At 41.2% G+C, this 24,724-nt stretch overlaps 1 protein-coding gene across 3 annotated transcripts in view; it reads right to left on the bottom strand.

The window, feature by feature from the left end:
- Positions 1 to 1,371: 1,371 nt before the first annotated feature.
- eif4enif1 (eukaryotic translation initiation factor 4E nuclear import factor 1) overlaps positions 1,372 to 24,724 on the bottom strand; it is a 69,274-nt gene continuing 45,921 nt past the window's right edge. For all 3 annotated transcript variants that reach the window (XM_041202259.1, XM_041202260.1, XM_041202258.1), the window contains 8 exons: positions 23,444 to 23,618; positions 22,155 to 22,240; positions 21,135 to 21,283; positions 19,963 to 20,053; positions 19,489 to 19,615; positions 8,739 to 9,086; positions 5,307 to 5,489; positions 1,372 to 2,801 (listed from right to left, as the gene is read on the bottom strand). In XM_041202259.1, coding sequence (XP_041058193.1) covers positions 2,596 to 2,801; positions 5,307 to 5,489; positions 8,739 to 9,086; positions 19,489 to 19,615; positions 19,963 to 20,053; positions 21,135 to 21,283; positions 22,155 to 22,240; positions 23,444 to 23,618 — 1,365 coding nt within the window. In that variant the 3' untranslated portion in view covers positions 1,372 to 2,595. The remainder of the gene's footprint in view (positions 2,802 to 5,306; positions 5,490 to 8,738; positions 9,087 to 19,488; positions 19,616 to 19,962; positions 20,054 to 21,134; positions 21,284 to 22,154; positions 22,241 to 23,443; positions 23,619 to 24,724) is intronic.

Genomic DNA, 24,724 nt, shown 5'->3' with positions numbered 1-24,724 from the left:
GCTAGCATGGCTCCAACAGCATTCCCAACCTTACCCTTCAAAATTAAATGGGTTGTGTTAAAGACTAATTGCCCTATCAGGTGATATAAAGTTGGTTCTGTCCATGTTCATTTGACAGCCAATGAGGCTGCAAATCTCAATGAGATCCAACAATGTTTGACTGCAAAAGGTAGTTCAGAAGTTGAGTATTACCTGTCTTTTTTCAATAGTGAAGAGCCAGATGAGGAAAATGACTCAAGTTGAGAAGACACTGAGGAACAATTGTCATAACATTAAAGAATTTGTGGGAAAATACAAGTATAGAAGCTGAAGTGTTCATTTAATATTCAATTGTAGTTTGCCAAGTCTTAAAACGTGCGGTGTTAAAGTCTGTAACCAATTAAATGTGACAAATTCACAACACAAACTACAGGAGAAGAGGCAACATCAGGTGGTTATACTCAATTCCACCACAAATTGTGATGTGAAGCTGTGGGTGTGGAATTGAACACAGAAAAAGGTATTCTCCAGGTTCATTTGTGGCCCAATATTAGATTTCATTCAAGATTGTTGAGATGGATGGGGATGAAATGGTGAAGCAACAGATGGCAACATCCCCAAACCTAGATTCCTGTTTCCACTTGGCATCCAGTGATACTTACTAGGACACGTGTGTGGAAATAAAGGAATGAGATGATGCCCTCTGAAGTTCAGTTTTCTGGTACTTAAGAGCACAGTATCTTAAAGGAATGGAGAAGAGGAATAAGTACTCACAAAAGAAAAAAAGTGTCTAACAGGGAACAAGGCCATCCCATAGGTCTGTAACATGTTTCAGCAGAAGCACACAATGTTGTAGGTTCAGCCCCACTTCAATGATCAGGTGCAAAATCCAGACTGACTCCAGTGTAGCACTCAGGATGGAGATGCTGAGGGGGGCCTGGTCTGAACTCTGGTCAATGTGACACTATTTGAAGAGCAAGGGAAATCTCCCACATTTTGGTCAATATTCATCTTCAGCCAACATCACAAATGGATTATTTGCTCACCATCATACTACTATTTGCTAGACCTTGCTGTGTTTCCAACATCACAGGCATTGAAATACTTGGGTAGATGATATAATGGAATGTTGGTGCAAAAGAGCTTTTGAAGTAGAATTTTATATACTCCAAAAGCAGCTGAAACTGGGGTAAATGTGAAAGCTGGCAACTATGCAAACTATTTGAACTACATATGCAAGATGAAGCTCTAACCAAGCTTAGCATGGTACACGCTAAACAGGTTACAACTGCTTCAGGTGTATGGGGACTAACTATCAGTTCTAAGTTCAATGGGAAGTGCAGCATTTCTGGCAAACATTTCAGCAATTTACTGGATCAAAAAGAAACAACATTGAGATGTGAAATTTTATTCGCTTCATTTGTAAATCAATTTGTGCTTTTCCCTTCCCTAAAACAGCAAACTGCAGAAAAGTTACAGGTCTCATTTCTGGACAATACAAAGCAGTGTTCTTCAGTGGAGTGAAGGGGCTGTACATTAAATTGGGTAGGGTGGGCAAGGGGAGACTGAGGAAAGAAAATGAAAGCATTTCAGCCACATAACAGAAAAGGCACACAAAATAAACTTCTCTCATCAGTTAATGAGCACCAGAGGCAATACATGGTCTGTACTGGTGCTATGGGGGCTAGGATCCCCTACTGGTAAGCAACTGTCAGATTCCAGAGTTCTCACCCACTAGTTTCAAAAAGAAAGTTACTGAAATCAAGCCCCACTCTCCCTTTGTGGACATTAGAGTCAAGTTGGGAAGGCTTCCCACTGAAGGCCTTCAGTTCCCAGCCCAACAGCAATATAAACCTGATCTGGTCTGACCTAGATTTTCCAACAAAAAAAAATGTACATACAGGGTCTTCTGGCCTTTTCCTGCTCCCAGTATTAAAATGAATCTAGTATATACACACATATAACACTCCCAGTACAGCGATGCCTGCTTAGTTCCTATCTACTGGTCACTGCCAACAGACCTGAGGAACCACGTGGTGCATTGGAAATTAAAATTCCCTCAAAAGTTGTTCATGCTGCAAATTCCACAAACAAAAAAAAACTTACAAAATATATTTCAGCAAAACTGGAGTACAGGAGTCATTGCATTCATCCATCCAGCAGCATTTTATATACACAGTCATAGTCAGCCACTGCAGATGCTTATGTACAGATGTAAGCAGTGTTATTTTACACAAGTTCCTGTACACAAGTGTCTATACAATTCTCATGGTGGCTTTTAATGTTCGTAAAATCCCCCCTTTCTGGCTGCATTTTCCTTGGAACATTAAGAGCTCAACTGTATTCTTTCCAGAAGTATCCAATGTTTAATGCAGGCACTTGTCCCACAGACACAGACCTCTGGCAACCTGACTGCTACCATTTAGTTATAATCCCCAGGTGGTGGCGCTCCCAAGTAACTTTGTCCCCACGGTCAGTAGAGAAGTCAAAACAGGGGCCAAGAAACACAGGTGACAAAAAAAAAATCCATATTTAGGACACTCCCCCTGTATTTGGATGCCTGCAGGTACATTACTAAAACACTCTCCAAATATCATGTTCTATATTGCCACACTGCTATTGATGGAGCTCAAGTTCATCCACACTGATCACTTTGCTGGGCATAGATGGTAATGGCTGCTGAAGAACATCATTGCCAAACCATTTGGAGAGATTAACAGGGGACCCACTTCTCTGATGGAGAGGCCTCAGAGTAGAATTCTGCTGGTTCAGGTGCAGGTGGGCTCCATGTGCTTGGCCAGCTGCACTGGGAGACTGCAGCACTGCAAAAGAAAGAGTTAGACTTACAAAATAAAAATATTTCGCAGGAGCAAATTTATCTTTCTACATTGTTTTAATTGATAGGTTAATTTCAGTTAGTCCCTAAAAGTCCCTTTAGAAGTGACCCAAAAAGCCACTCCTCTGCATGTCAAGTGTTGTGCTTTTATAGCAGCGATAAGATGCATGTTCAGCACAGAGGAGGTACAAATGTTAAAACCACTGTATTCCTCTGGTCATCAGCAGCAAGTACCACCCTAGTGTGGTGTAAACATACACGCAGCTCAAGCAGATTATCCGAAACAGGTGAGAAAGCAACTTGATAAATTATGCAACCCAAGCTTCTCAATTTTCTCCAGACTGCAGAGGCTAATTCAGTCTGTGACAATCAAATTAGCACATCTAAATGGGATTAGTCCAAATTAGTTTCCATTTATTATGACAGCTTCGGAGTTTGTTCCTTCGCAAAAAAGTGACGACTTTCCCTGACCTAGGAGTGTTGGTATTCTGGAGTAAGAGGATTTGGATAGATCACTGCATGCATCACTTGACTACTACTAAATCACTGATAGCAGTCAAGCAGCTGCAGCAGCTTTTCATCCTCTAGGCTTAGAACTTCAAAACATTTGTTTTGGTGAGGGGGGAATAATTGCACAGCAGCAGGAGACGACAAAAGATTGCAGTGGAACAAAGGTAGATCACAAGAGAACTGATAACAGATCAGCGCAGCCCAAGACAGGTACAAAGTGTCTGGTGCTTGCCAGACCATTTCTTAGCCAACACCTTCCCCCACCTCATCCACTTTTGTTGCAACAATTCATAATCTCAGCATTCTATGTGACCTCCAACTAAGCTTTTGATCCCATATCCTTTCTACCAGATGCACTGTACCTCCAACAACCACCAATGAATGTCATAAAAAGCCATCTGATTCACTAACACCCTTTAGGGAAGGAAATTTGCCATTACCACCTGGTCAGGCCTACATTGACTCCAAATCCACAGCATTGGCTGCCATGGCCCAGCAATCCACTCAGCTCAAGGGCAACAAATATTGGCCTTGCCTGCAACACCCACATCCCATGAAATAAAACCATCTTCACCCCTGCTTCAGCTTTGTTGCTGAAAGCCTATTCCATGTTTTTTTGAATTCTTTTGCAGTGCATGGGCAGTTTTGAGTGCACAGGTCTTTTTTTCTGCAAGCCTGTGCATGCATGAAAGCTAAGGACTGACATCTGCAAGGGAACTTTTGGGTTGCTGCATGGCTTATAGGGTACAATTCTTTGGCCTCAAACAATTCAGTGCTCTCTTGACCATCTTGCACAAACTTTAACTCCTCCAAAACTTTGCTACCCTTATCCTAACTCATACCCTGTTAGAGTTTCACCTTAGGTGCCCAGTCCACCAATGGCTCAAATTTAAACATAATCCTCATTTTCAAATCTGTCCATGGCCACATCCCTCCTCAACCCTCAGATCTGACTTCCTCCAATTCTGGCTGTAAGGGGCAACATTTAGGGCTGGATTGTGGTCAGCAGCATGCAGCAGCACCTATCCTAAAGAAAACTGTCCACAAGATCAGCAATTTGTGGTGTAGTTTTTGCCTTTCCCAGTGGCAACTTACATCTGATAAAGAAGTCAAAGGATGCCATAGTGTGCAGTAGTAATGGTCAGCCAGCAGGTGACGAGCCAATTGCAAACATCAAGATAAAACACTTAACATCCTTCATTTTTAAATTTAATTTTTCAAATAGTGAAGCAAATAATTTGATTAAGATGAAAACAAACATAAATGTGGATAATGGAGAAAATAGTTCAAGGCCAATAATTTAACAGTAATTATAATCTTAATATATCATTTAGCATTATTCTCAACTTTTACAAAGGCTTTTTACAGTGAGACTAAGAGCCCATGGAAGTTATCAACTCAACTGATTTCCCATAGAATGAATTATGGAGGTTGGGAGAGAAGGGTGCCTCAACAGCAGAGTCTGGAAAAACATGAAAATCCAGAAGCTATTCTGCAAATATGCAGGCTCCAGATGTTACTGTTGGTTTCAGTGGTGTAATGACAGCAACCAATTTTGTTATTACCACAGTACCCCAGTGCTCAATAGTGAATGTTGAATGAGATTATTCGTCACATGGGAATTGGCCTGAGCCACAACCATTGCAGAGCCCAAATGCATATTCTTTAAGCCTGAACAGGCAGGCTTTTTAACCAACTGAAGAATGCCCAGCTTGCCATCAACTCACATTCAAAAGCAATTAAAAAGTGGGAATCAGTTTGCCATCTCCTCCTGCTCCAACACCCCCATCTCCATCCAAGGCCAAAAGTATTGACATTGTTGCATTCTGACTGCAACACCGCCTACCACCCCACCAGTCATTGCAAACTTCAACACAGCTATGAGGTGAAGCTCCTATACACAGTCTGCAGATGCTTAAACGAATACATGCATATCCAAGAAGCTTGAAGCATCAAGTTATATACAAACTGGACTCATTACCTTGTCTTATCATGGCCAGGTGTTGCAATGGTGTTGCAGATGCCTGAATTTGTGTGGAGGAGAGTGTTGCTCGAGGATTTAGGAGAGGAAGTCCACTTGTTGGAAGAGGGTAGAAAGTCTGCCCAAGGAGGGTTGGAGGGATGCTCTGCAAATGAGACAGATCCACACCTGATGGAAACATACCTGTGAGATTGATTTAGACAAATGGTTAAAAGTTTCAGATTTGCTAGTCACTGGTAAGCAGTTACCTTCAGCATAGTTTACTTGAGACCTTAGCTGTTTTGTACAAAATCAGAATAGCAAGTTGCATTCAGATAGAGATAAAAGTTATTCATTCCAACACTAAATGCCAGGGCACCATTAAGTAATTCTGATCCAGATTAATGCAAGTTCAACATGCTGCTGGGAAAAACAGTTCACACTGATGCACCTCACTGACTAAGCTCTCCAAACAACCTAGACCAGCTACCAGTTGGCTCAAGGAACCCAGGTGCCCTTTGGATGGCCAGTTTCACTATAAATTACAACACCTGCATGACTCAAACAAGAAATCAGCATCATTTTAGTAACCCTCACTAGTTACAAAGTTATACAAACACCATTCTCATGCTCAAAAACCTTGTCACATTCCAGCTGGTTTTAAGTTTACTTGGGGCCACACCTATAATTCCTTCCCTTATTCAGAGATCTCATTCCTTCCACCCTTCTGCTCTCATCAATTCAAAAGTGCAGGACTTCCCAAAAAAAAAAGCTTTGCATCCAGTTAAATCCAGATTGTAAATATTTACAAGGTCATGTTACTGATGCAATTGTACTGATCCAAAACATCTCAACAGGAAGCTCACCAGCAAGTCAGTCTGGCTGCCCAAAAGCTTTCTGATGTGCAAACTAAGATTTCACTACCATAATTCTACAGCAAGCATGTACAGCCTGGTTACAAGCCTTCAAGTTATTAAAGAATTCTGCATCTTGTGTAAGATGCAAAATCAACTTACAGACCACAAGTTCTGTGTTTAAAATTGCCATGTAAAGTGGATTTGAAAAAGCCAGCGTTGCTTCCTGAAGCAGTCAGATCTTTTTGCGCAAATGAATGAGAATAAAAGTAGTTAATTTCATTCTTAGCATTTACACTTGTGGACTCTGAGTTGGAGCAAAGGCCAAAGCAGATCAAAGCGTTTTGACAAAACTTCCTGCAGCCTAACCTGAAATTACCAATGTTAATTCTCTTAGCGCACACTTCTCCCAAGATCCTATGCTTTACTAACCACTCAATGTTCTGCTATCTTCATACATGCACCCTCTTTATAACTGTGCTATTTAAGTCTATATATTGCCTTTCTATATATCCCTTCTGCATCACCTCACATCAATTTTATCTGCCATTTGTCTGCCCATTCTGCTAGCCTATGTCATGTTGCAGACAATTTGTACCATCCCCTTTGTTTGCCACTCCAAGTTTGGTGGTATCAGCAAATTTTGAAATTCTATTGTATTCCAAGGTCCAAGTTGTTTATATAGCAAAAAGAGCAGTGGCCCTAGCACTAACCCTTGGGGAACACCACTGCCCACCAACCTCCAGTCTGAAAAATAACTTTGTACAACTCTGTTTTCAGTCTTTAAGCCAACTTTATATCCAATTGGACGCTGACATGATTCCATGAGCCTCAATTTTGATAACTTGCCTGTGGTATTTTGTCAAACGCTAAAATTCATACAGACAATTTCCACTACATTCTCATCAACCTGCAGTTCAAAAAATTTAATTAGTCAATCACAATCTACCTACCTTTCAAAAATGTCCAAGTTTTCAAAATCCTTGTATCTGGCCTGCAGTTGCTTGGACTGCCCTTACATCCTTCCCTGAATAAGGGCATCACATTACCACCTTCCAATCCCCTGCATCTCCTCAAGATTGGATTATGACAAGCCCTACCATCCCAACCCCTATTGCCCTCAGCAACTTGGGATGCAAGCCATCCACACCAAGTGACTTATCTACTCTAAGCATTGCCAGCTTTTACCATTCCTGCTCTCCCTCAATTCTCACCCTTTCCATTGCCTCTACCATATCAGATTCCTCTTCATTAGTAACCACTAGTAATAGTGGGGGAGACAACGGAGCGGTGGTAAATGTCCAGGACCAGTAATCCAGAGGCCCAGGCTAATGCTGGAGGCACACAGATTCAAATCCCACCATGGCAGCTAATGGGGTTTGAATTCAAATGACGAATAAATCTAGAATTCAAAGCCAGTCTAAGTTTCATGGTCTCCATTACCATCATTAACTGTTGTAAAAACCCATCTGGTTCATTATGTCCTCAAGGGAAGGGAGACTTCCATCCAGACCCACAGCAATGTGGTTGACTATTAACTGCCTTCAGCAGCCTAACAAGCTTCTTAGTTGTACCAAACTGTTAAAGGTCAAACCAGGTTAACTGCAGCTGTTCAAGCTGCTTGCCACCACTTAAGGGCAATTAAAGATGGGCAACAAGTGCGTTGAAAAAAAAGTTCTGGCCTTGACCTGTGCTTCTTGAGCTCACCCTCTGTCCCTATTAGGCCCACTCCACCTCTTAAATGCTGGTAAATGATTTTTCGATCCCTTGAATGTTGACTGCCATTCTATACTACACTCATTCTCAGTCTTAATTTCCTCTTGACCTTCCTGCTCAACCCACTGCATTTAACCAGATTCTCATGTGAGGAATTCATCCGCCATGCATCATACACCTGCTTTTGTTTCAACATGACCTTCATCTCCCTTATCAACCAAGCAGCTGCGTTCTTGGCTCCCTACCTTTCACCCTTGGAATGGACCAAGCCTGTATCTGAAGCATCTCGTCCTTTAAGATCACCCATTGTTCTGTTAGCTTTTCCCGTTAGTGTTGGGTTCCATTTTACCCATAGTTCCCTTCTCAATCGCAATCTCTTCAAATTAGAAATGCTACTTTGACCTTCAGCATTACTAGTCTAAATCTCAATGATACACCTTTTACTCAAGTGTTCCTCCATAGACACTTAATCCACCTCATTTCCCAGCAGATCCAGCAATGCCTCTTTTCTAGTTGGGCATTAGAGTATTCTCACATATGAGGGGTCTTCAAGGGCTAATAGAGCCATTAATACAAAGTTAGCAGCTCTGAACAATAGATTGTTCCCTTGACCTTGCATTAGGGTCAGTTTTAATGAAGAGACTGATTTCTAATTCTGCAGAAACATTCTATTCAAACATCTTACTTTAGGTACTGAGCAGCTACCTTCAATGTTTTCCATTGATTAGTTCAGACTCCAATATTTCCTACAAATATCTTTCATCCTGGTCAAGGATGGAGGACATGGAGAGAAAATCTTTGCATTGAATGTTTACCTAACCAAAAAAACACTTTTACAGAAAAACTGTGCAGCTGTGATCAGAGACTAAAGCTGCTCATTCACCTGTGTGAAGGAGTGCAGGATGTAACTGCTGTTGTGACATGCCTTGTGCCAGCATTCTCTGAACTACCCCAGGCGGCAGGTGAGGAGGAGACTGGTGGACAAGTGGTACATGTGACATAATAGGTACAGGACAAATAGGGCGAGGAAATGGTGATCCAGGAACTGGAGAGGCTCTGGTGGGAGTTTTCCTTCCTGTGGATCTGGGTCTGTAGTCTTGGTCTTTGGTGAAACGCATCTGGTTTAATTGGGGAGTCGTACAAGTGGATCTGTGGTAGGATGACCTTGTCCCTCCAATAGGAGATGCCCCTCTGTCCGTGTTTTCTATCGGAGAGCCAGGAGAGAGATGATCTGCAGGAGAAGTCGAATGTTGAACATTAAACAGGCATAAGCAAACAGTGGGAAACATTGAGAAGTGGTTCAAAATGTTCAAAAACACGTTCTATTTAAACATAGGATCCACCTATGACTTAGAGATAAGGACAATTAGACTGAAAGAGGCTTATAACATTGGGAAGAATAAATGGTGGCATGCCAGAGGGTTGAGAAGAGTTTTGGAAGCCAGCATGTAAATAGTAAGCAGGCACATGGTAGGATGGGGCCCATTAGGGGCACAGATGATAAACAATCAACAGGTGCAGGACAAGGCTAGAACACAAGAGTACTTTTATCATTGTTTAAAAGGAAGAGGGTGCTGGGAGGTAATAAATAGATGGACTAGAAAGGTTGGCAAGATTTAAGTCACCTGGTCTGGATGACTTGGATCTCAGAACACTAATGGGAGTGAAGCTAGAAGGGCTTGTCATAATCTTCACTAGATACTGGGGAGGTGATAGAGGATTAGAAAATGACAAATGCGCCACCCTTGTTCATGGAAGGTTGCCAGGACATTGCCAGCAATGCAGGCTGATCAGTTCAACATCATTGGTAAGATTTTAGAAATAATCAAGGAAACATCAAAACTGGTTCATGGAGAAGCCAACATGGATTTGTGAAAAGGGAGGTAGTGGTGGACTAACCCAATTGAATTTATTGAAGTAGTGATGGAGAAGGCTGAAGGAAGTGCCACAGATGTTGCCTTTGACAAAAGGATCACAAAAAAAGTTGGTTAACAAAAATGAGCCTCATGGACTAGGAGGGTCAACTTCAGCTTGGATTAAAAATAAGGATGCAGGGCAGAAAACCAAGTCGTGGTAAATTGTTCCCAGACTGGAGGACGGTGGACAGGGGTGTTCCAAGGACCAATGGTAGGAATACACAGTACATTGTCAAAATGTGCCGGTAATACAAAGCTTGTTTTTCTATTTGTTCATGGGATGAGAGCATCACTGGATCAACCAGCATTTATTGCCCATCTCTAACTGCCCTTGTTCAGAGGGCATTTAAGACTCAATCACCTGTGAAAAATAGGTCAGCTGGCAAAATGGGCAAATAAGTGGCAGATGGAATTCAACAGTGAAAGGCGATGTATTTTGGCAGGATGGGCAGGGAAGAGACAAGATAGATTGAATAACATAGTTCTAAAAAGAGTGGGCAGAACAGAGGGAGCCAGGGATACAAATGCATAGATCTTTCAAGGTGGTAGGATAGACAAAAAGTTAAAGCAAATGGGATCTTGGAGAGGCTTCATAGGTAGAAACAGTACAAAAGCAAGGATGTTATGCTGAACCTTTATCAAGTTCTGGTTAGGCCCAACTAGAGTATCTAATCCAGATCTGGGTTCCCACACTTTAGGATAGAAGACAGATTTCTTGGGAAGGTGAAGAGATTTACTAGAATCTTCCTGGGATGAAGGAAATTAGCTGCAAGCTTAGGTTGGAGATGCTATGGTTGTTCTCCCTGAAGTAAAGCTGATTGAGGAGAGATTTGAAAGATTTAGATAATGCAGGTAGTGAAGATCCGTTCCAATTAGTGATGGTACAAGGACTAGGTGATGGATTTAATGGAAGGATTGTTATGCAGAAGAACTGTTATGCAGTGAGTGGTAATGACCTGGAATTCACTGAAGTGGAGGTAGAATGATTACAAAATGAAATTGATGGAAATAAATTTGCAGGGTCCAAGGGACACAAGTTGACTGACTGGTGAGTAACTGCTCTTACGGAGGGTGTGGAAATTGCTGGAAATTAGAAAAACAAAGATACACATAATTGTTAAATATTGATGAAAAGAAACATGAAGCTTTTGGTCTTGCACTGATCAGGACACTTCACAAGAATACCAATAAAGGGGAAAAGAATTGATATTGTATGTGAAGAGTGCTGAATGGTTGGCAAGTGGACTCCGATTGGTAGAGGCATTGCCATGGAGAATACACCAGTGATGGTGACTGACAGTTAACAGTCAAGCATTGTTAAAATTTAAACCAGTCAGCTTGACCCTGATTGGTCAAGACATCGCCCTGAGGAATGAGTCAGCAAATGGCTGTCACTTATTTTGTTTAGCTGAAACAGGCACAACGTACATGTCCTGTCTGCAAAGAGTAGGTCCCTATGTATTAATAAATGTAGCTTCTAATACACACAAATGTGCCACACTGAGCCCGACTGACAATCTTAAACGGATTATCAGCATAATTCTTAGAACAGAGGATTATTTAGCAAATATTGTCCAATTGCAGAATCACATCTAATGTTGGACATGTATTTTGAGTTTCACAAGCACGGCTGTACCTGGCCCATTGCAAACAGTGGCTAAGACATTGTTTGATATGATCCACCAGTCTTTGGGATGTATGGCCTACATACTTAGCATCACACTGACACTGAAATTCATGTACCACATTACTCATAGGCAGAACATTTTTTAGCTTGACGGCAACATCCTGTTAGTGACAAGTGCGACTCAAGTTGTGACAGCACAGTCGCAACGTGAAACAGCTAGCTTCACCTGTTGCTCAAACTTTTGAGATACCTTGCCCTTCCAGGGTAATCTGAGCTAGACTGGGCACTTTTCAGGGCCATAAGTGACGGTCTTAGGCTCGTTTGTGAGATTATACAGCGTAAAACAAATCACATCAGGATAACCATTATCACACAGGATATCTTTGATGTGCCCTATTTTAGCATCAAGCTTGCATGCTGAACAAATGGCTCAGCCCCTATTTATAAGGTTGCCGATAAGACCAATTTATAGCACGTGGAACTGTAAGAATCCCAACACATGTACTGACCAGTGTAGGTAGGCTTGCGGTAGACCATAGTAGAGAACCCCCCTCAGATTTCTCAACTAGTACAGCAAGGAAGGGGAGTTCATTTGACTGCTCCATTTCAAAAGTGAATGAGAGTGCAGGATGGAGCCCATTAAGACATGTAAAGGAAATTATTACATGCAGCTGCAGATTTAAATATAGCAAATGCATCATCCACATATCAGAAATATGAAGGGTAGGAGGGAGGCATCATTCCATCAAAGACACGTTTCTCATGGAACCTATCAAAGATGTTTGCAAGAACTGGGCCTGGGGGATCCCATGGCAACATTATCTATTTGGGCATACATGGTGTCATTAAAACTGAACTCAATTGCATGAGTTGCCAAGTTCATAGTTCAATGAATACTGATTCACAGAGTGGTGGCAGGTATAGGTCGCAATGATATAGTTCTCCAGCACAAATATCTATGGTTTCCGGAGGTGGAACATTGGTGAATAGGCTAGTCATGTCAATTGAACATGTGGACACAGAATTGCTATTGCTGTGCAAGTCCTGCATGGCCTTCGGAAGTATGAAGGAGTCTTTCACCATATATGTGGAAAACTTGATCAAAACTGGTTGTAACAATACCCCCATCATTTGGCCAATTCATAATGTGCAGAACTTGTGTCATAGATAAGATGGGGTGTAGAGGGACATTGTGTGTGTCTTGGGTAGACCATAGATACAGTGATGTAGTGAACCATGAGGATAAACTCTGTCATATATATCACCTGTAAGAGTGATGACCAACAAGTCCAGCAAGCGTTTAACTTTATATTCAAGCAAGGCTGTCTGGTCATGTTAAATGGCAGGTCCAATGGATATGAATTTGGACCCATCAAGAATGGCGTGCATTCTGATATAGTCACACTCATTAAGAATGACTATTCCCAGCCCTTTGTCTGGTTTACTGATGTGTATGTCTGGGTTTGTCTTAAGGCCTCGCAATGCTGCAAGACATTCGCGTTGTATGCGAAAGTCCGACAGGCTGTTCGGAATCCCACAACATGCATGCACTAGATCAGCTAGCCGTGCTTTCAACGATTCAGTATCTTGAGTAGACACTGGTTTGTGGCAGGATAGTTGGGAGTCTCTTCCCATACAGTACAAATTGTTTTCCCCCTTGTCAGGACACTTCAAGAATGCCAATATAAGTACAAGACGAAAAGCTTTGACATGTCTTTTTTCAGCAATGCTCTGTACTACCAAATGACTAATCGCAAAATAGCTAAGTGCATTAAGTATTAGTCAGATTTATCAGTACTAGTAAGGTCTGTCACAGTTGAGCTTTATTTTACTTGGCCTTAAAGTAAAATAAATTGAAGTTAATAAGTAAAACTAAAGTAAAATAAAGTTAACGTAAATGAAGTTAAGGCATGGAAGGGTAGCTCGGTCACATTAAATAAGTGTCCTGTAATATGTGGGAAGTCATGGATGCGAAGGGTGTCCAAGGTGACCACATGTACAGGACATATCACCTGCTACAGAAACTTGAACTCCATGTTTCAGAGCTCAAGCAGTGCTGGAGTCACCTTGGCACATCTGAGCGCTACGTGGATAGCACATTCAGAGGGGAACATTAAGTTAGGAACATGGGTGACCACCAGGTAGTCCAAGAGAACCAGATAGTTAATGCAGGAGTCCCTGGGGTCCTGTTCACTAATCGGTTTTCCATTTTGGATACTGGTGAGGGTGTTGATTCCTTGGAGGAGTGCAGCCAGAGCCAGGTTTGTGACACTATGGGCAGCTCAGCTGTACAGGAGGGGATGGTGAAGGGAAGAGCAGTGATGTGGATTCATTAGTTAGGGGAACAGACAGAAGTTTGTGGCCATAGGTGAGATTTCAGGATGGCGTGTTGCCTTCACAGTTGCCAGGGTCAAGGATGTCAGAGTGGCTGCAGGATATTCTTCTGAGGGATTGTGAACAGCCAGAGGGCGTGGTCCACGTTGGTACAAATAACTTAAGCGAGAAGGGGGCTGAGGTCCTGAAAGCAGATTTCAGGGAGCTAGGAAGGAGGTTGAAAAGCAGGACCTCTGATGCAGTAATCGCAGGATGACTTCCAGTCTCACGTTATTGCGTAGAAATAGGAGAATTGCGCAATTCAACACAGCTGGAAAACTGATATAGGATGGCATCAGATTTCAGAGGCACGGAGCTAGTTCTGGGACAGCTGGAACCTGTACAAGATGGACAGGCTGCATCTTAACAGGACCAAGACCAAGACCCTCACAGGGAGATTCGCTGTTGCTGTTGGGGAGGGTTTAAACTAGATTGGCAGGGGGGTGGGAACCCGAGAGGGAGCCAAGATTCAGGAAAAGCAAAAGTAGAGGACAGGTTAAGCATAGGCAAGGACCAAAAGCAGAGTTAAAGGCACTATCTGAATGTATGTAGCATTTGCAAAACAGTTGATGATTTGAATGCACAAATGGAGGTAAATGGGTATTATTTAATTGCCATTGTGGACACGTGGCTACAGGGTGACCAACATTGGGAACTGAATATCCATGGATATTCAGCATTTAGGATAGGGAAAAAGAAAAAAGGAGGTGGGGTAGCACTCTTAAGCGATGAGATCAGTACATTGGTAAAAGAGAACCTTAGATCCAAGGATCATGATGTAGAATCAGTTTGGGGAGAGCTAAGAAACAGCAAGGGGCAGCAGGCATGGGTAGAAGCTGTTTATAGGCCACCAAACCAGTGGCAATGTTGGGCACAGTATAAATCAGGAAATGAGAGATGTAATGTGGGTACTAGAGTAATATGGGTGACATCAATTTACACAGACTGGGTTAACCAAATCAGCACCAATGCTGTGGAGGATGAATTCCTGGAGTGAACACGAGATGGATTTCTGGAGCAGCACATTGAGGAGGCAACTAGGGATCAGGTTACTTTGGATTTAGCGTTGTGTAATGAGAAAGGGCCAATTAATAACCTTGCTGTAAAGGAGCCTTTGGGAAATAGTGACCATAATAAGCTAAAATTTTTCATTAAGTTTGAATGTGATATATTTCATTCTGAAACTAGGGCCTTAAAATCTGGAGAAAAGGAAATTATGAAGGTATGAGGGGAAAACTGATTTGGTGGATTAGGAAAACAAATGACAGTAGACATGCAATGTCTAGTATTTAAAGAAATACTACAGGGCTACAACAGATATACATTCCTCCAAGGCACAAACACCGATGGGAAATTTAACTCAAAGTAAGCAGCTTTTAAGGATGCCAGGGAAAGGTAAGCCCGAGGATTGAGAGTAATTTAAAACCCAAAGGAGGACCAAGAAACCTGATTAAGGGAAAGGAGAATATGAACAAACTAGTGAGGAACAAAACTGGACTGTAAAAGCTTCTTTAGGTATACAAAAGGGAAAAGATTGGCTAGTGGGCCCTCTGCAGGTACGGACAGGAGAACTTATAGCGGAGAACAAGGAAATGGCAGGGAAGCTAAAACTTTGCGTCTGTGTTCATGCAAGATGATACAGAAGATCTCCCCAAGGAACTAAAAGAAATGAGTATTAGTACAGAGGTAGTACTTGAAATGTTAACTAGATTGAAGATTGATAAATCCCCTGACCAGATGAGCTTCATCCCAGAGTGTTGAAAGAGGTGGCTAGAGAGATAGTGGATACATTGGTGGTTATCTTTCAAAAATCCTATCGATTCTGGAAAGGTTCCTGCTGACTGGAAAGTAGCAGATGTAACCCCATTATTTAAGAAAGGAGGGAGAATGGAGAACTACAGGCCTGGTAGTTTGATGTCAGAGATGACAGTTGTAGGGAAAATGTTGGAATCCAAGCATGTGATAACTGGACATTTAGAAAAGACCAGTAAAATTGGGCAGAGTCAACATTGATTTATAAAAGGGAAATTATGTTTGACAAACTTGGTGTTGTTTTGAGATATCACTTGTAGCATAGATAAAGGAAAACCAGTGGATGTGGTGTATTTGAATTTTCAGAAGGCTTTTGATAAATTCCCACACATGAGGCGGTTAGTAAATAAAATTAGACCACATGGGATTGGGAAATATAGCATGGACTGAGAATTGGTTAATAGAAAGCAGAGTAAGAATAAACTGATCATTTCTCAGGATGTCAGGCAATTACTAATGGGTTACTGTAAGGAACAGTGCGAGGTCCACAGCTGTTCACAATCTAAATAAATGATTTGTGTGTGGAGACCAATTATAATATTTCCAAGTTTGATGACACCAAATTGGGCAGGAACAGTGAAGAAGAATCAAGGAGGCTTCAAGAGGATTTTGGATAGGCTAAGTGAATGGGCTAGAATATGGTAGATGGAATAGCATGTGATTAAGTGTGAAGTTATTCGCTTTGGCAGAAAAAAAAGCATAATATTTCTTAAATGGTGAAAGGATGAGAAATGGGTGTCCCTGTTCATGAGTCACAAAGCTAGCATGCAGGTGCAGCAAGCAATTAAGAAAGCAAGTGTCATGTTGGTCTTCATCATGAGGGGATTTGAGTACAGGATGCCTTGCTGCATCCAGACAACCTTGGTGAGACCTCACCTGGAATATTGTGCACAGAGTTGGTCGCCTTATCTAAGGAAAGATATATTTGCCATAGAGGGAGTGCAAATGAGGTTCACTAGATTAATCCCTGGGATGGCAGGATTGTCGTATGAGGAGAGATTGAGACTGGGTCTGTATTCCCTAAAGTTCTGAAGAATGAGGGGTGATCTCATTGAAATTTAAACTCTCTCAGGGCATGACAGGATGGATGTAGATAAGATGTTTTCCCTGGCTACTGAGTCTAAAACCAGGGGACAATCTCAGGATAAAAAGGGTAAACAATTTAAGACTAAGATGGATGAAGAATTTCTTCACCGAGGGTGGCAAATCTTTAGAATTCTCTACCCTGGAGCGCTGTGGAAGCTCAATCATTGAGCATTTACAAAACAGAAATCAATACATTTCTGGAGATTAATGACACCAAGGGATATGGAATAGAGCAGGAAAGTAGTGTTGAGCTAGATGATCAGCCATGATCTAACTGAATGGCAGAGCAGGCTCAACAGGCTGAATAACCTATGGTTCCAGAGAATACCAGCATGAACTGATGGGCTGAATGGTTTCCTGTGCTGCAACGATTCCATGGTTCAAACAGTGACCCTAAAGTTGTTTAAAAAACCAGGAGAATTAAATAATCTATTATAATATTCCTGACAAGAGCTTTTACAAGTAAAGGACAGTAACAAAGGTAAACTTATCCCTTAAGTAGCACAGACAAGGAGAAATTTCTCAAAGTGTGTCTGCCTTCATGGCGAGGAACTGAAGGTAAAACAGTATTGGAAACTTAAGGGACTAAAAGCTGACAAATTCCCAGCACGTGATGACCTATATCCTAGGCCAGGTAGCTGCGGAGATAGTGGGTGCACTGGCTATGATTTTCCAAAATTTCCTAGATTCTAGAATGCTCCCAGCAGTTTACAAGTTAGCAAGTGTAACACTGCTTTCAAGAAATGCAGGAACTAGAGGCCAGTTAGCCTGACAGTCATGGAAAAATCCTGGAATCTATTATTACAAAGGAAGTCTTAACAAAAGCACAAAAAACACGATCAGAGTTAAAATGGTTTTACCAAAAGGAAATTGTTGACAAAAATTAGACCATTAAGGACGTAAAAATTGAGGGCAATTTAAAGAGCTAGAGAAGTTGCCACGCAAAAGGTTAATATACAAGGTAAGGACTCATGGAGTTGAGAATGATATAATAGCATGGATGGGAGAACTGGTTAACTGACAGGAAGCAAAAAGTAGGCATAAATGGGGCATCTTCAAGTTGGAAGGCTGTGGCCAGTGGAGTGCCACAAGGATCAGTGCTGGGGCCTCAGCTACTGACTTTGATACGTTACTCTGCCTCTTCGTCCAAGTTTGCTGACAATACAAAGCTAGGTGGGAATGCAAGGAGGATAGTCTGCAAAGGGATATAGATAAAGTGAAGTGATTTGGTTACCAGGTGGCAGAGTATGATGTGCAAGGTTAATTAATTTAATAGAAAAGCAGATTAAAGTGTGAGACTTCTAAATATTTATATCCAGAGATTTGTGTACACTCATACAGGCACCACAGTTAGCATGCAGGTACTTCAAGCAATTAAGGTGGCAAATGGCAAGTTGTCCTTTACTGCAAGGGGTTGGAGTATAGGAAAGAAGAGGTCTTGCTACAATTGTTTATGCTTTGGGTGAGACCACATCTGGAGTACCATGTGCAGTTTTGGTCTCTATACTGCAAGAGTGGCAAACTTGCACTGGAGGCAGTACAGATTGGTGCCGAGATGACAGCGTTGTCTTACAATGAGGGGTCGAGTAAAACGGGTCCATATTCTTCTCTGTAGATCTCATTAAAGCATATAAGATTATTAAGGTGATTGAAAGGGTAGACAGAGGTTGTTTCCCCAGCTGGGGAACCTAGAACATGGGGGCACAGTCTCAGGGTAAGGGGACAATCGCTTAGGATCAAGAGAAGGAGAAATGTCCTCATTCAGGAGGATTGTGATTCTTAGGAATAGTCTAACTTGGAGGGTTGTGGACATTCCATTCTTGAGTATATTTAAGACTGAGATAGGCAGATTTTTGGTCTCAGTCAAAGTGGAGTTGGGGCAAAAGATCAGCCATTATCATATTGAATGGTGGAACAGGCTCAAGGGGCCCTTATTTAACATTTTGCAGGCCTGTGTATAATTTCCTTGGACTTCATTAATTAGAGAAGGCTTCAAGTTTACACACAATGGGATTGCTCTACTCCAAGGGGGCAATTAGATGGCAATTCCAAATTAAGATTTAGAAAGGTTAGATGCTCATAAGTAGCTGGTGTTATAATATTCACCCAAGAATTCAAAAGAAACAGAACTGGACCATTTTACTGCCTAGTCTTTTTGTTTCTAGATGGGAACATTCTTGGCAAGGACAGCATTTGTTGCCCATTCCCAATTGCCCTTTAACGGAGTTGTTTGCTAGTCCATTTGAGGAGCAGTTAGGAGTCCACTACATTGCTGTGGGTCTGGAGTCAAACATAGGCCAGACTGGGTAAGGATAGATTCCCTCCCCAAAGGGCATATAGTGAACCAGATGGGTTTTATGATTAATAAGGCTTGCACTTCTCATTTTATTTCAAATTTAGTCTAAGTTAAACTCTCCAGCTACTGTGGTGGGAACTTGAACTCATTGAAGCATTAGTCTCAGCCTCTGGATTACTAATCCAGTATCAGGACCACGAAACTGCCATTCCCCATATGAGAACATGTAGTATCATTATCCCAACAGGCAAGGTGTGCAGCAGCATGATCTGGAGTAGTAAGTGAAGCAAACTAATTGCATTTTAAAGTTGGATCACAGCATTGGTAAAAGCAACAATGAATGGCTAAGCAAAAAAGATACCTGGTCTATACCATGTTGACTAATTGGGGGAAGTTAGGGGTACAAGCAGTGACTGACAAGGTATTAGACTTTGGGCAAAGGGAGTCTGCTCCCTGGTGGCAATAGTGAGGTATAGGACATATCACAAGTAACAGAAACATATGCATTGGTGCCAAAGATTACCTTCGATTAGGATGTGTCCATCCTCTGCAGTGTCTTTTACAGGATGGTTCTCCTTCCCATCCTTGCCCTTGTCTTTGCTTTCAAACATCTTCCGGATCACTGAGGTAGGGGTGAATGATGGAGAAAGCTTAATTGGAAAAGGTGAAAAAAAGGAAAACATTTGAGGAACTGAATTACATCAACAGAGACCACTTGGGCATTGGTAATCTGTGCTATGTTCATTTTTTAAAAAGAGTATTTCTAATCCCATCTGCCTGCCTTATTCTCATTTCTCTTCCCAACCTATTGGTGTGGCGTTCGCATCAATTGCTAATTCATTCCAGAGACCCAAGTTCCTCCTGTGGTTCTAATTTCTAGGTGCAATCTCAAGTCTGGCCTCTCATTTTAGATCCATTTTGGAAACTATTTCCATCTAACTAGTCCCATCCCTTCCAGATGGGCATCCAAATGAAAAAGTCTGGTATAAATTCTTACCATGCTTGTAAATGAGGAAGCTTGTGATGGCGATGCTGCATTAAGCCTGTGTTGACTGGGTGGCCCAGGTGATCGGCTAATTCGTTGTTGCCTAGAACCAGGATAGATGGCATTAGAGAATAACCCAACACTAAATGCTGCATGAATTAATACAGTAGTCTAGAGACAACTAAACCACCAAGTTAGAAAAAGTGGAAGGGATACTTGGAGACCTCCAATCATATGCTGCCTCTGATAAAACATTGATGTTCTGAAATTAAAGCAAATCAAGTACCTGAAGTGTGGTCACTATGAATGCAGGAAATGTGGTAGCCAATTAGCAAACAGGAATGTTATATTGGCCAGATAATCTCCAGTCTGACCAAGGGTTAAATATTGGCTAGGACGCCAGGCCAACACTTGGACCCTTCAAAATACTGATGCCCCAGGATCTTAATGCCTGTTTGAAGCCAAAGGGGGCCTTGGTTTAACATCTCATTCAAAAGACACACCTCTGGCAGTGTACCACTCAGTAATGCACTCGAGGGTCAGCACAGGTTTTTATGTTCATGTATCTGGAATGGGACTTGAACTGAAAACCTTCCAAACAAGAGTGCCGACTTGTCTATCAGGTACAGGACTAAGCAGAACCACTTCAATAGCACAGAAGGCATTTGGCTCATCTTGCATGAGAGCCTGTTCTTTGAAAGAGCTATCCAACTAATCATACTTCCCCATGACCCCTTGCAAAATTTTCCCTTTCATGTATTCATTCAATTTCCTTTGGAGAACAAAAATTAAAACAGCTCCCATCAACCTTTCAAGGCAGTGCGATTCTGATTGTAATGCACTAAAACAATCTGGTTGCCTGAGGAAAACCACTTGCGCACCAATTAACAAGTTACCATTTACTATTGAAATGAAGTGCGATGTCACCAACCTATTTTGAGACTTCAAAGTCATGTCAAGGAACTTGTAGGTTCATGAAGTCATCTATTTACTGCGAATGCCTCAGCTTTTAAATTATGCTGGCAAAAATCAATAATTAAATGCTTTCAATTTAGGTTCCATGAAATGGATGCTGGCTTAGGATGGAATTTATGCATTAATTCCAAACCTAAAATGCAGGTTTACGGTATATTTGAGTGATTTAATGATTTTATATACAGCAATATGCTCTTTGAATGCCATACCTGACTCTATAGCCATCCCGGCTGTGATCATGGTGCATCTTTCCATAGCCAGGTTGGTAAACATCACCACCTGGCATGTGCAAATCCTGTGCAAAGGGAAGGCCTTCCACGGCACTGTGCCGTACATCCAGTTGGGATGGAGTAACAGCCTAGAATATATCAAAAATCTAGCTCAGTTTTATATTCAAGATACTGAAATAAATACTTGCCACAAGGCAGAAGGAAAACTACAGCACATTGCAGCAAAGACCAAAACTGAACAGCCAAAAATTTATAAGAATTCAATATTTAATGTTGCACTTTGTCTAAGTTGGAATGAGGTGTATATTTATACAACTTACAGACAACTCATTACTGCAAGTGGGCAGAAGATTTCAGTCTTATTTCTGTTAATGCAAGATAGCCTGGTCACCATGATGTTAATTATGGAAAATATTTACCTTGGGGCCTTCTGAATACCTTAACCCATTTATGGCAACTAGAGTCATTTGTCAGATTGGTCAATCACTTATTCATATAGAATTGACAAGTTTGATCATTAATTACAGCAACAATTTTTGCATGATTAAGTCACATTGTGTTTGAGCATCCTATTGGCAGTCTTGAATAGGAGGGAGAGTTTGTAGCATATTCCGACTTGGTCTCTTTCAAGAGAAAAAGTCAGCTCAAAAAGGTAAGCAGGATCTGTTCAGAGCCATCTTCTGACTGGTTGGCATGGGTTGAGCACGCTATAATTAATCCGAAGTCTATTCTTCGTGACTATGATGCAATTTAACTCTGCCTCAGGATGGAAAAATCAAAAGTGAAAAATTCATCATCAACAGACCAGCAGGAGTAACAAGCTGGCTGTTAAGCCACAATGAATTTAAGAGGTTAATGGTAAAGACACCAATAGGTTTTGAAGTTGGGAAATTTATGCCCTGGTAACATTTTAAACAACTGACAAGCAACTATTAGTTAGCTTTCTGGGGGAATAAAAGTTAGCTTGTCAAAACAATCAGTCAGTCAGATTCCTCATACCTGTGGAGCTGGAACAGGTGATACGTTTTTGGGCAATGGCAATCCTTGGAAGTGATCACGAATGCGTGGAGCATTTTGAGCATAACCTATAAACGGAAAGCAGTAAAATTGGAAGGACGGTATAACTGATACTGATAGTTTTTGAAACAACAGCCATCCCTTGTCCCACAAGGTTCATAAAGTACAAGCAGTATTTATGTTGGAGCTTTGATCAGGCTTAAATGTCTGTTAGCCTGAAAGGAATTTCTCCAATAAAAAGGAACTCCTACCCATTTCCTTGCAGAGGAAATGAGACGAGACAAGACCATTCAGCCCTTATGACTCCTTTCAGGCACTTTAGGCATTTTATATTATAATTAGACTTATTACAATTAGTAAGCTATTTGCAAAACTTCATCCTGTGGGCAACTTTTTAGTCTTGAACCTTTCATTGCTTGTTTCTGGTCTCAAAAAAAAAAAATTGTATTACTTTGACTTGTGGAATTCACTCATCTCAGTTTGAGATTACCCCGATTATTATCCTGCTAACGTAATGACAATTATGCTCACCAGAATGGAGCACAAAGAAAGATTTTTTTTTCTCTCATGGGACGTGGCATCACTGGCAAGGCCAACATCCGTTGTCCATCCCAATTACTCTTGAACTGAGTAGCTTGCTTGGCCATTTCCAAGGCAGTTAAGAGTCACTTGGCTATGGGTCTGGTATCACATGTAGGCTAAACCAAAGAAGGATGGCAGATTTCCTTCCCCCCCAAAAAAGGGCATTAATGAACCAGATGGGTGTTTACAACAGAGTGTTGTCATGCTCACCATTACTAATACTGGTTTTTCATTCCAAACTTAATTGCATTTAACTTCCACCAGCTGCCATGGTGGGATCTGAATCCATGTTCCCAGAGCATTAGCTTGGGCCTGTGGATTACAAGGTCAATAACATTACCACTACATCATCAACTTTAAATTGATCAGTAGTTTTACTCACAGTAAAACAGGAAGTAAGGGATTACAGACCAAATGCGAATTAGTATTTTTGCCAAGTTCAAATGAAACATTCCAAAGGCTAAGAAAAATTAGTATTACCCTTGTATACTGAAGCATTAAGTGTTAGCTCCACAAGCCTAGAAATGGTGTATACATAGAATAAATACCCAAGGGACTTTATTTCCAAGTACAATACAGATATGCACCTTAAATACATTATGTACAGCAGAACTGATGTCAGTTAAAAGGCACCTTCAAATAAATATTACTATTACATAAAATCTCCAATTTAGGATTGTAAGACTCACCAATTGGCGACTTGACTCTAAAGAACTCTGATGGGGATGGCTGCTGGAATGTTGGTATTGGAGAGGAATGGCCTCGCTGATTTAATAAAGCTGATGTATGATGATTCTGACTGCCAAGCAGGTCGCCTAGAATATCTGGCGACGGAGGCCCCATTACACGGGGTGGTAGAATCTCCTGTACAAAAATGCAAAGTTTGATCCAAGCAGATAGATCACATGGAATCTTTTAACCAGACAACAACGGGCCACAGACCATTTCCAATTGGAAAAAAGAAATGACTTCCAAATGTAAGTGGGAGGTCACATCAAAATTGCCCATCTTTCCTTGCAGTTACAATGATGCCCAAGAAACGTATATTCCAAGCTTATCTGGACCTGTGAAATTGTGCTCAATGACTTCTAAGTTGCATGGAAAAAATTCAGCATTCTGACTGTAGTTAAAACCCCAAAAGGTCTTAAGAAACCGTTCGAGATACTAATACCTCAAATGGAGAGAGAGATTACTGCCTCAGAAGGAATCTCGAACTAGGAATAATTCTGCAATTTGATCAACAGTATCTATTTCAAGTGATGCCAATTAGATTTGGAATTCAGCAGCAAGCAATTTCTAAAACAAGGAAGATCGCTGTATGATTTCACCACCCACAATTACTATTTGTTACAGTTCAGCAAGAAAAATCAAAAGCAGAATAATTTGCAGATTGCATTTTAGTACTAGATAGAGTCCAAGCTGAAAGAGGTGCTGTTGTCAAATAACGACATCTGGAATTACTTGGTCAATTTTTGCACCTGTAAATTTACCACTTTTGGATCCAACTACCATCAGTTTTCAATTTGACCTCCAATACAAAAAGTGAATTAAATTCATTGTCAATACAATTAGAAGTCCAGAGACAATGATGTACCTTGGAGTCAGTAAGTAACATTTTCCCTAAATAAGTTCATTGCAAATTAGAAAACAATCCAGCAAATTGAACAGAGTGCCAGAAAGATCACCTATTTGCATTATGTCAAAAGCAACTGGCTTGCAACTGCCCTGAAATTTCAAAAATCACTCCTGAACCATATTCCAATCAAAACCAGATGAATTTACATCACCCAGACTAAGTACACACACAAGCGGCTTTTAAAAAGGTTTCCATATTATTTTGCTTTCCACTCACACTGAGCTTGTCCATCCCATTGTATTAATCACATAGCTTATAACTTGGGTATGCAAATAAAAACATTAAAACAATAGGCATAATAGCAGTACAAATACCAAATAACCAAAAGCTACAA

Source organism: Carcharodon carcharias, chromosome 13 (genome assembly GCF_017639515.1).
Source record: "Carcharodon carcharias isolate sCarCar2 chromosome 13, sCarCar2.pri, whole genome shotgun sequence".
In the NCBI taxonomy this organism is placed as follows: Eukaryota; Metazoa; Chordata; class Chondrichthyes; order Lamniformes; family Lamnidae; genus Carcharodon; species Carcharodon carcharias.
Note: the sequence above shows the minus strand (reverse complement) of the source record. Positions and strands in the feature narration are given on the sequence as shown.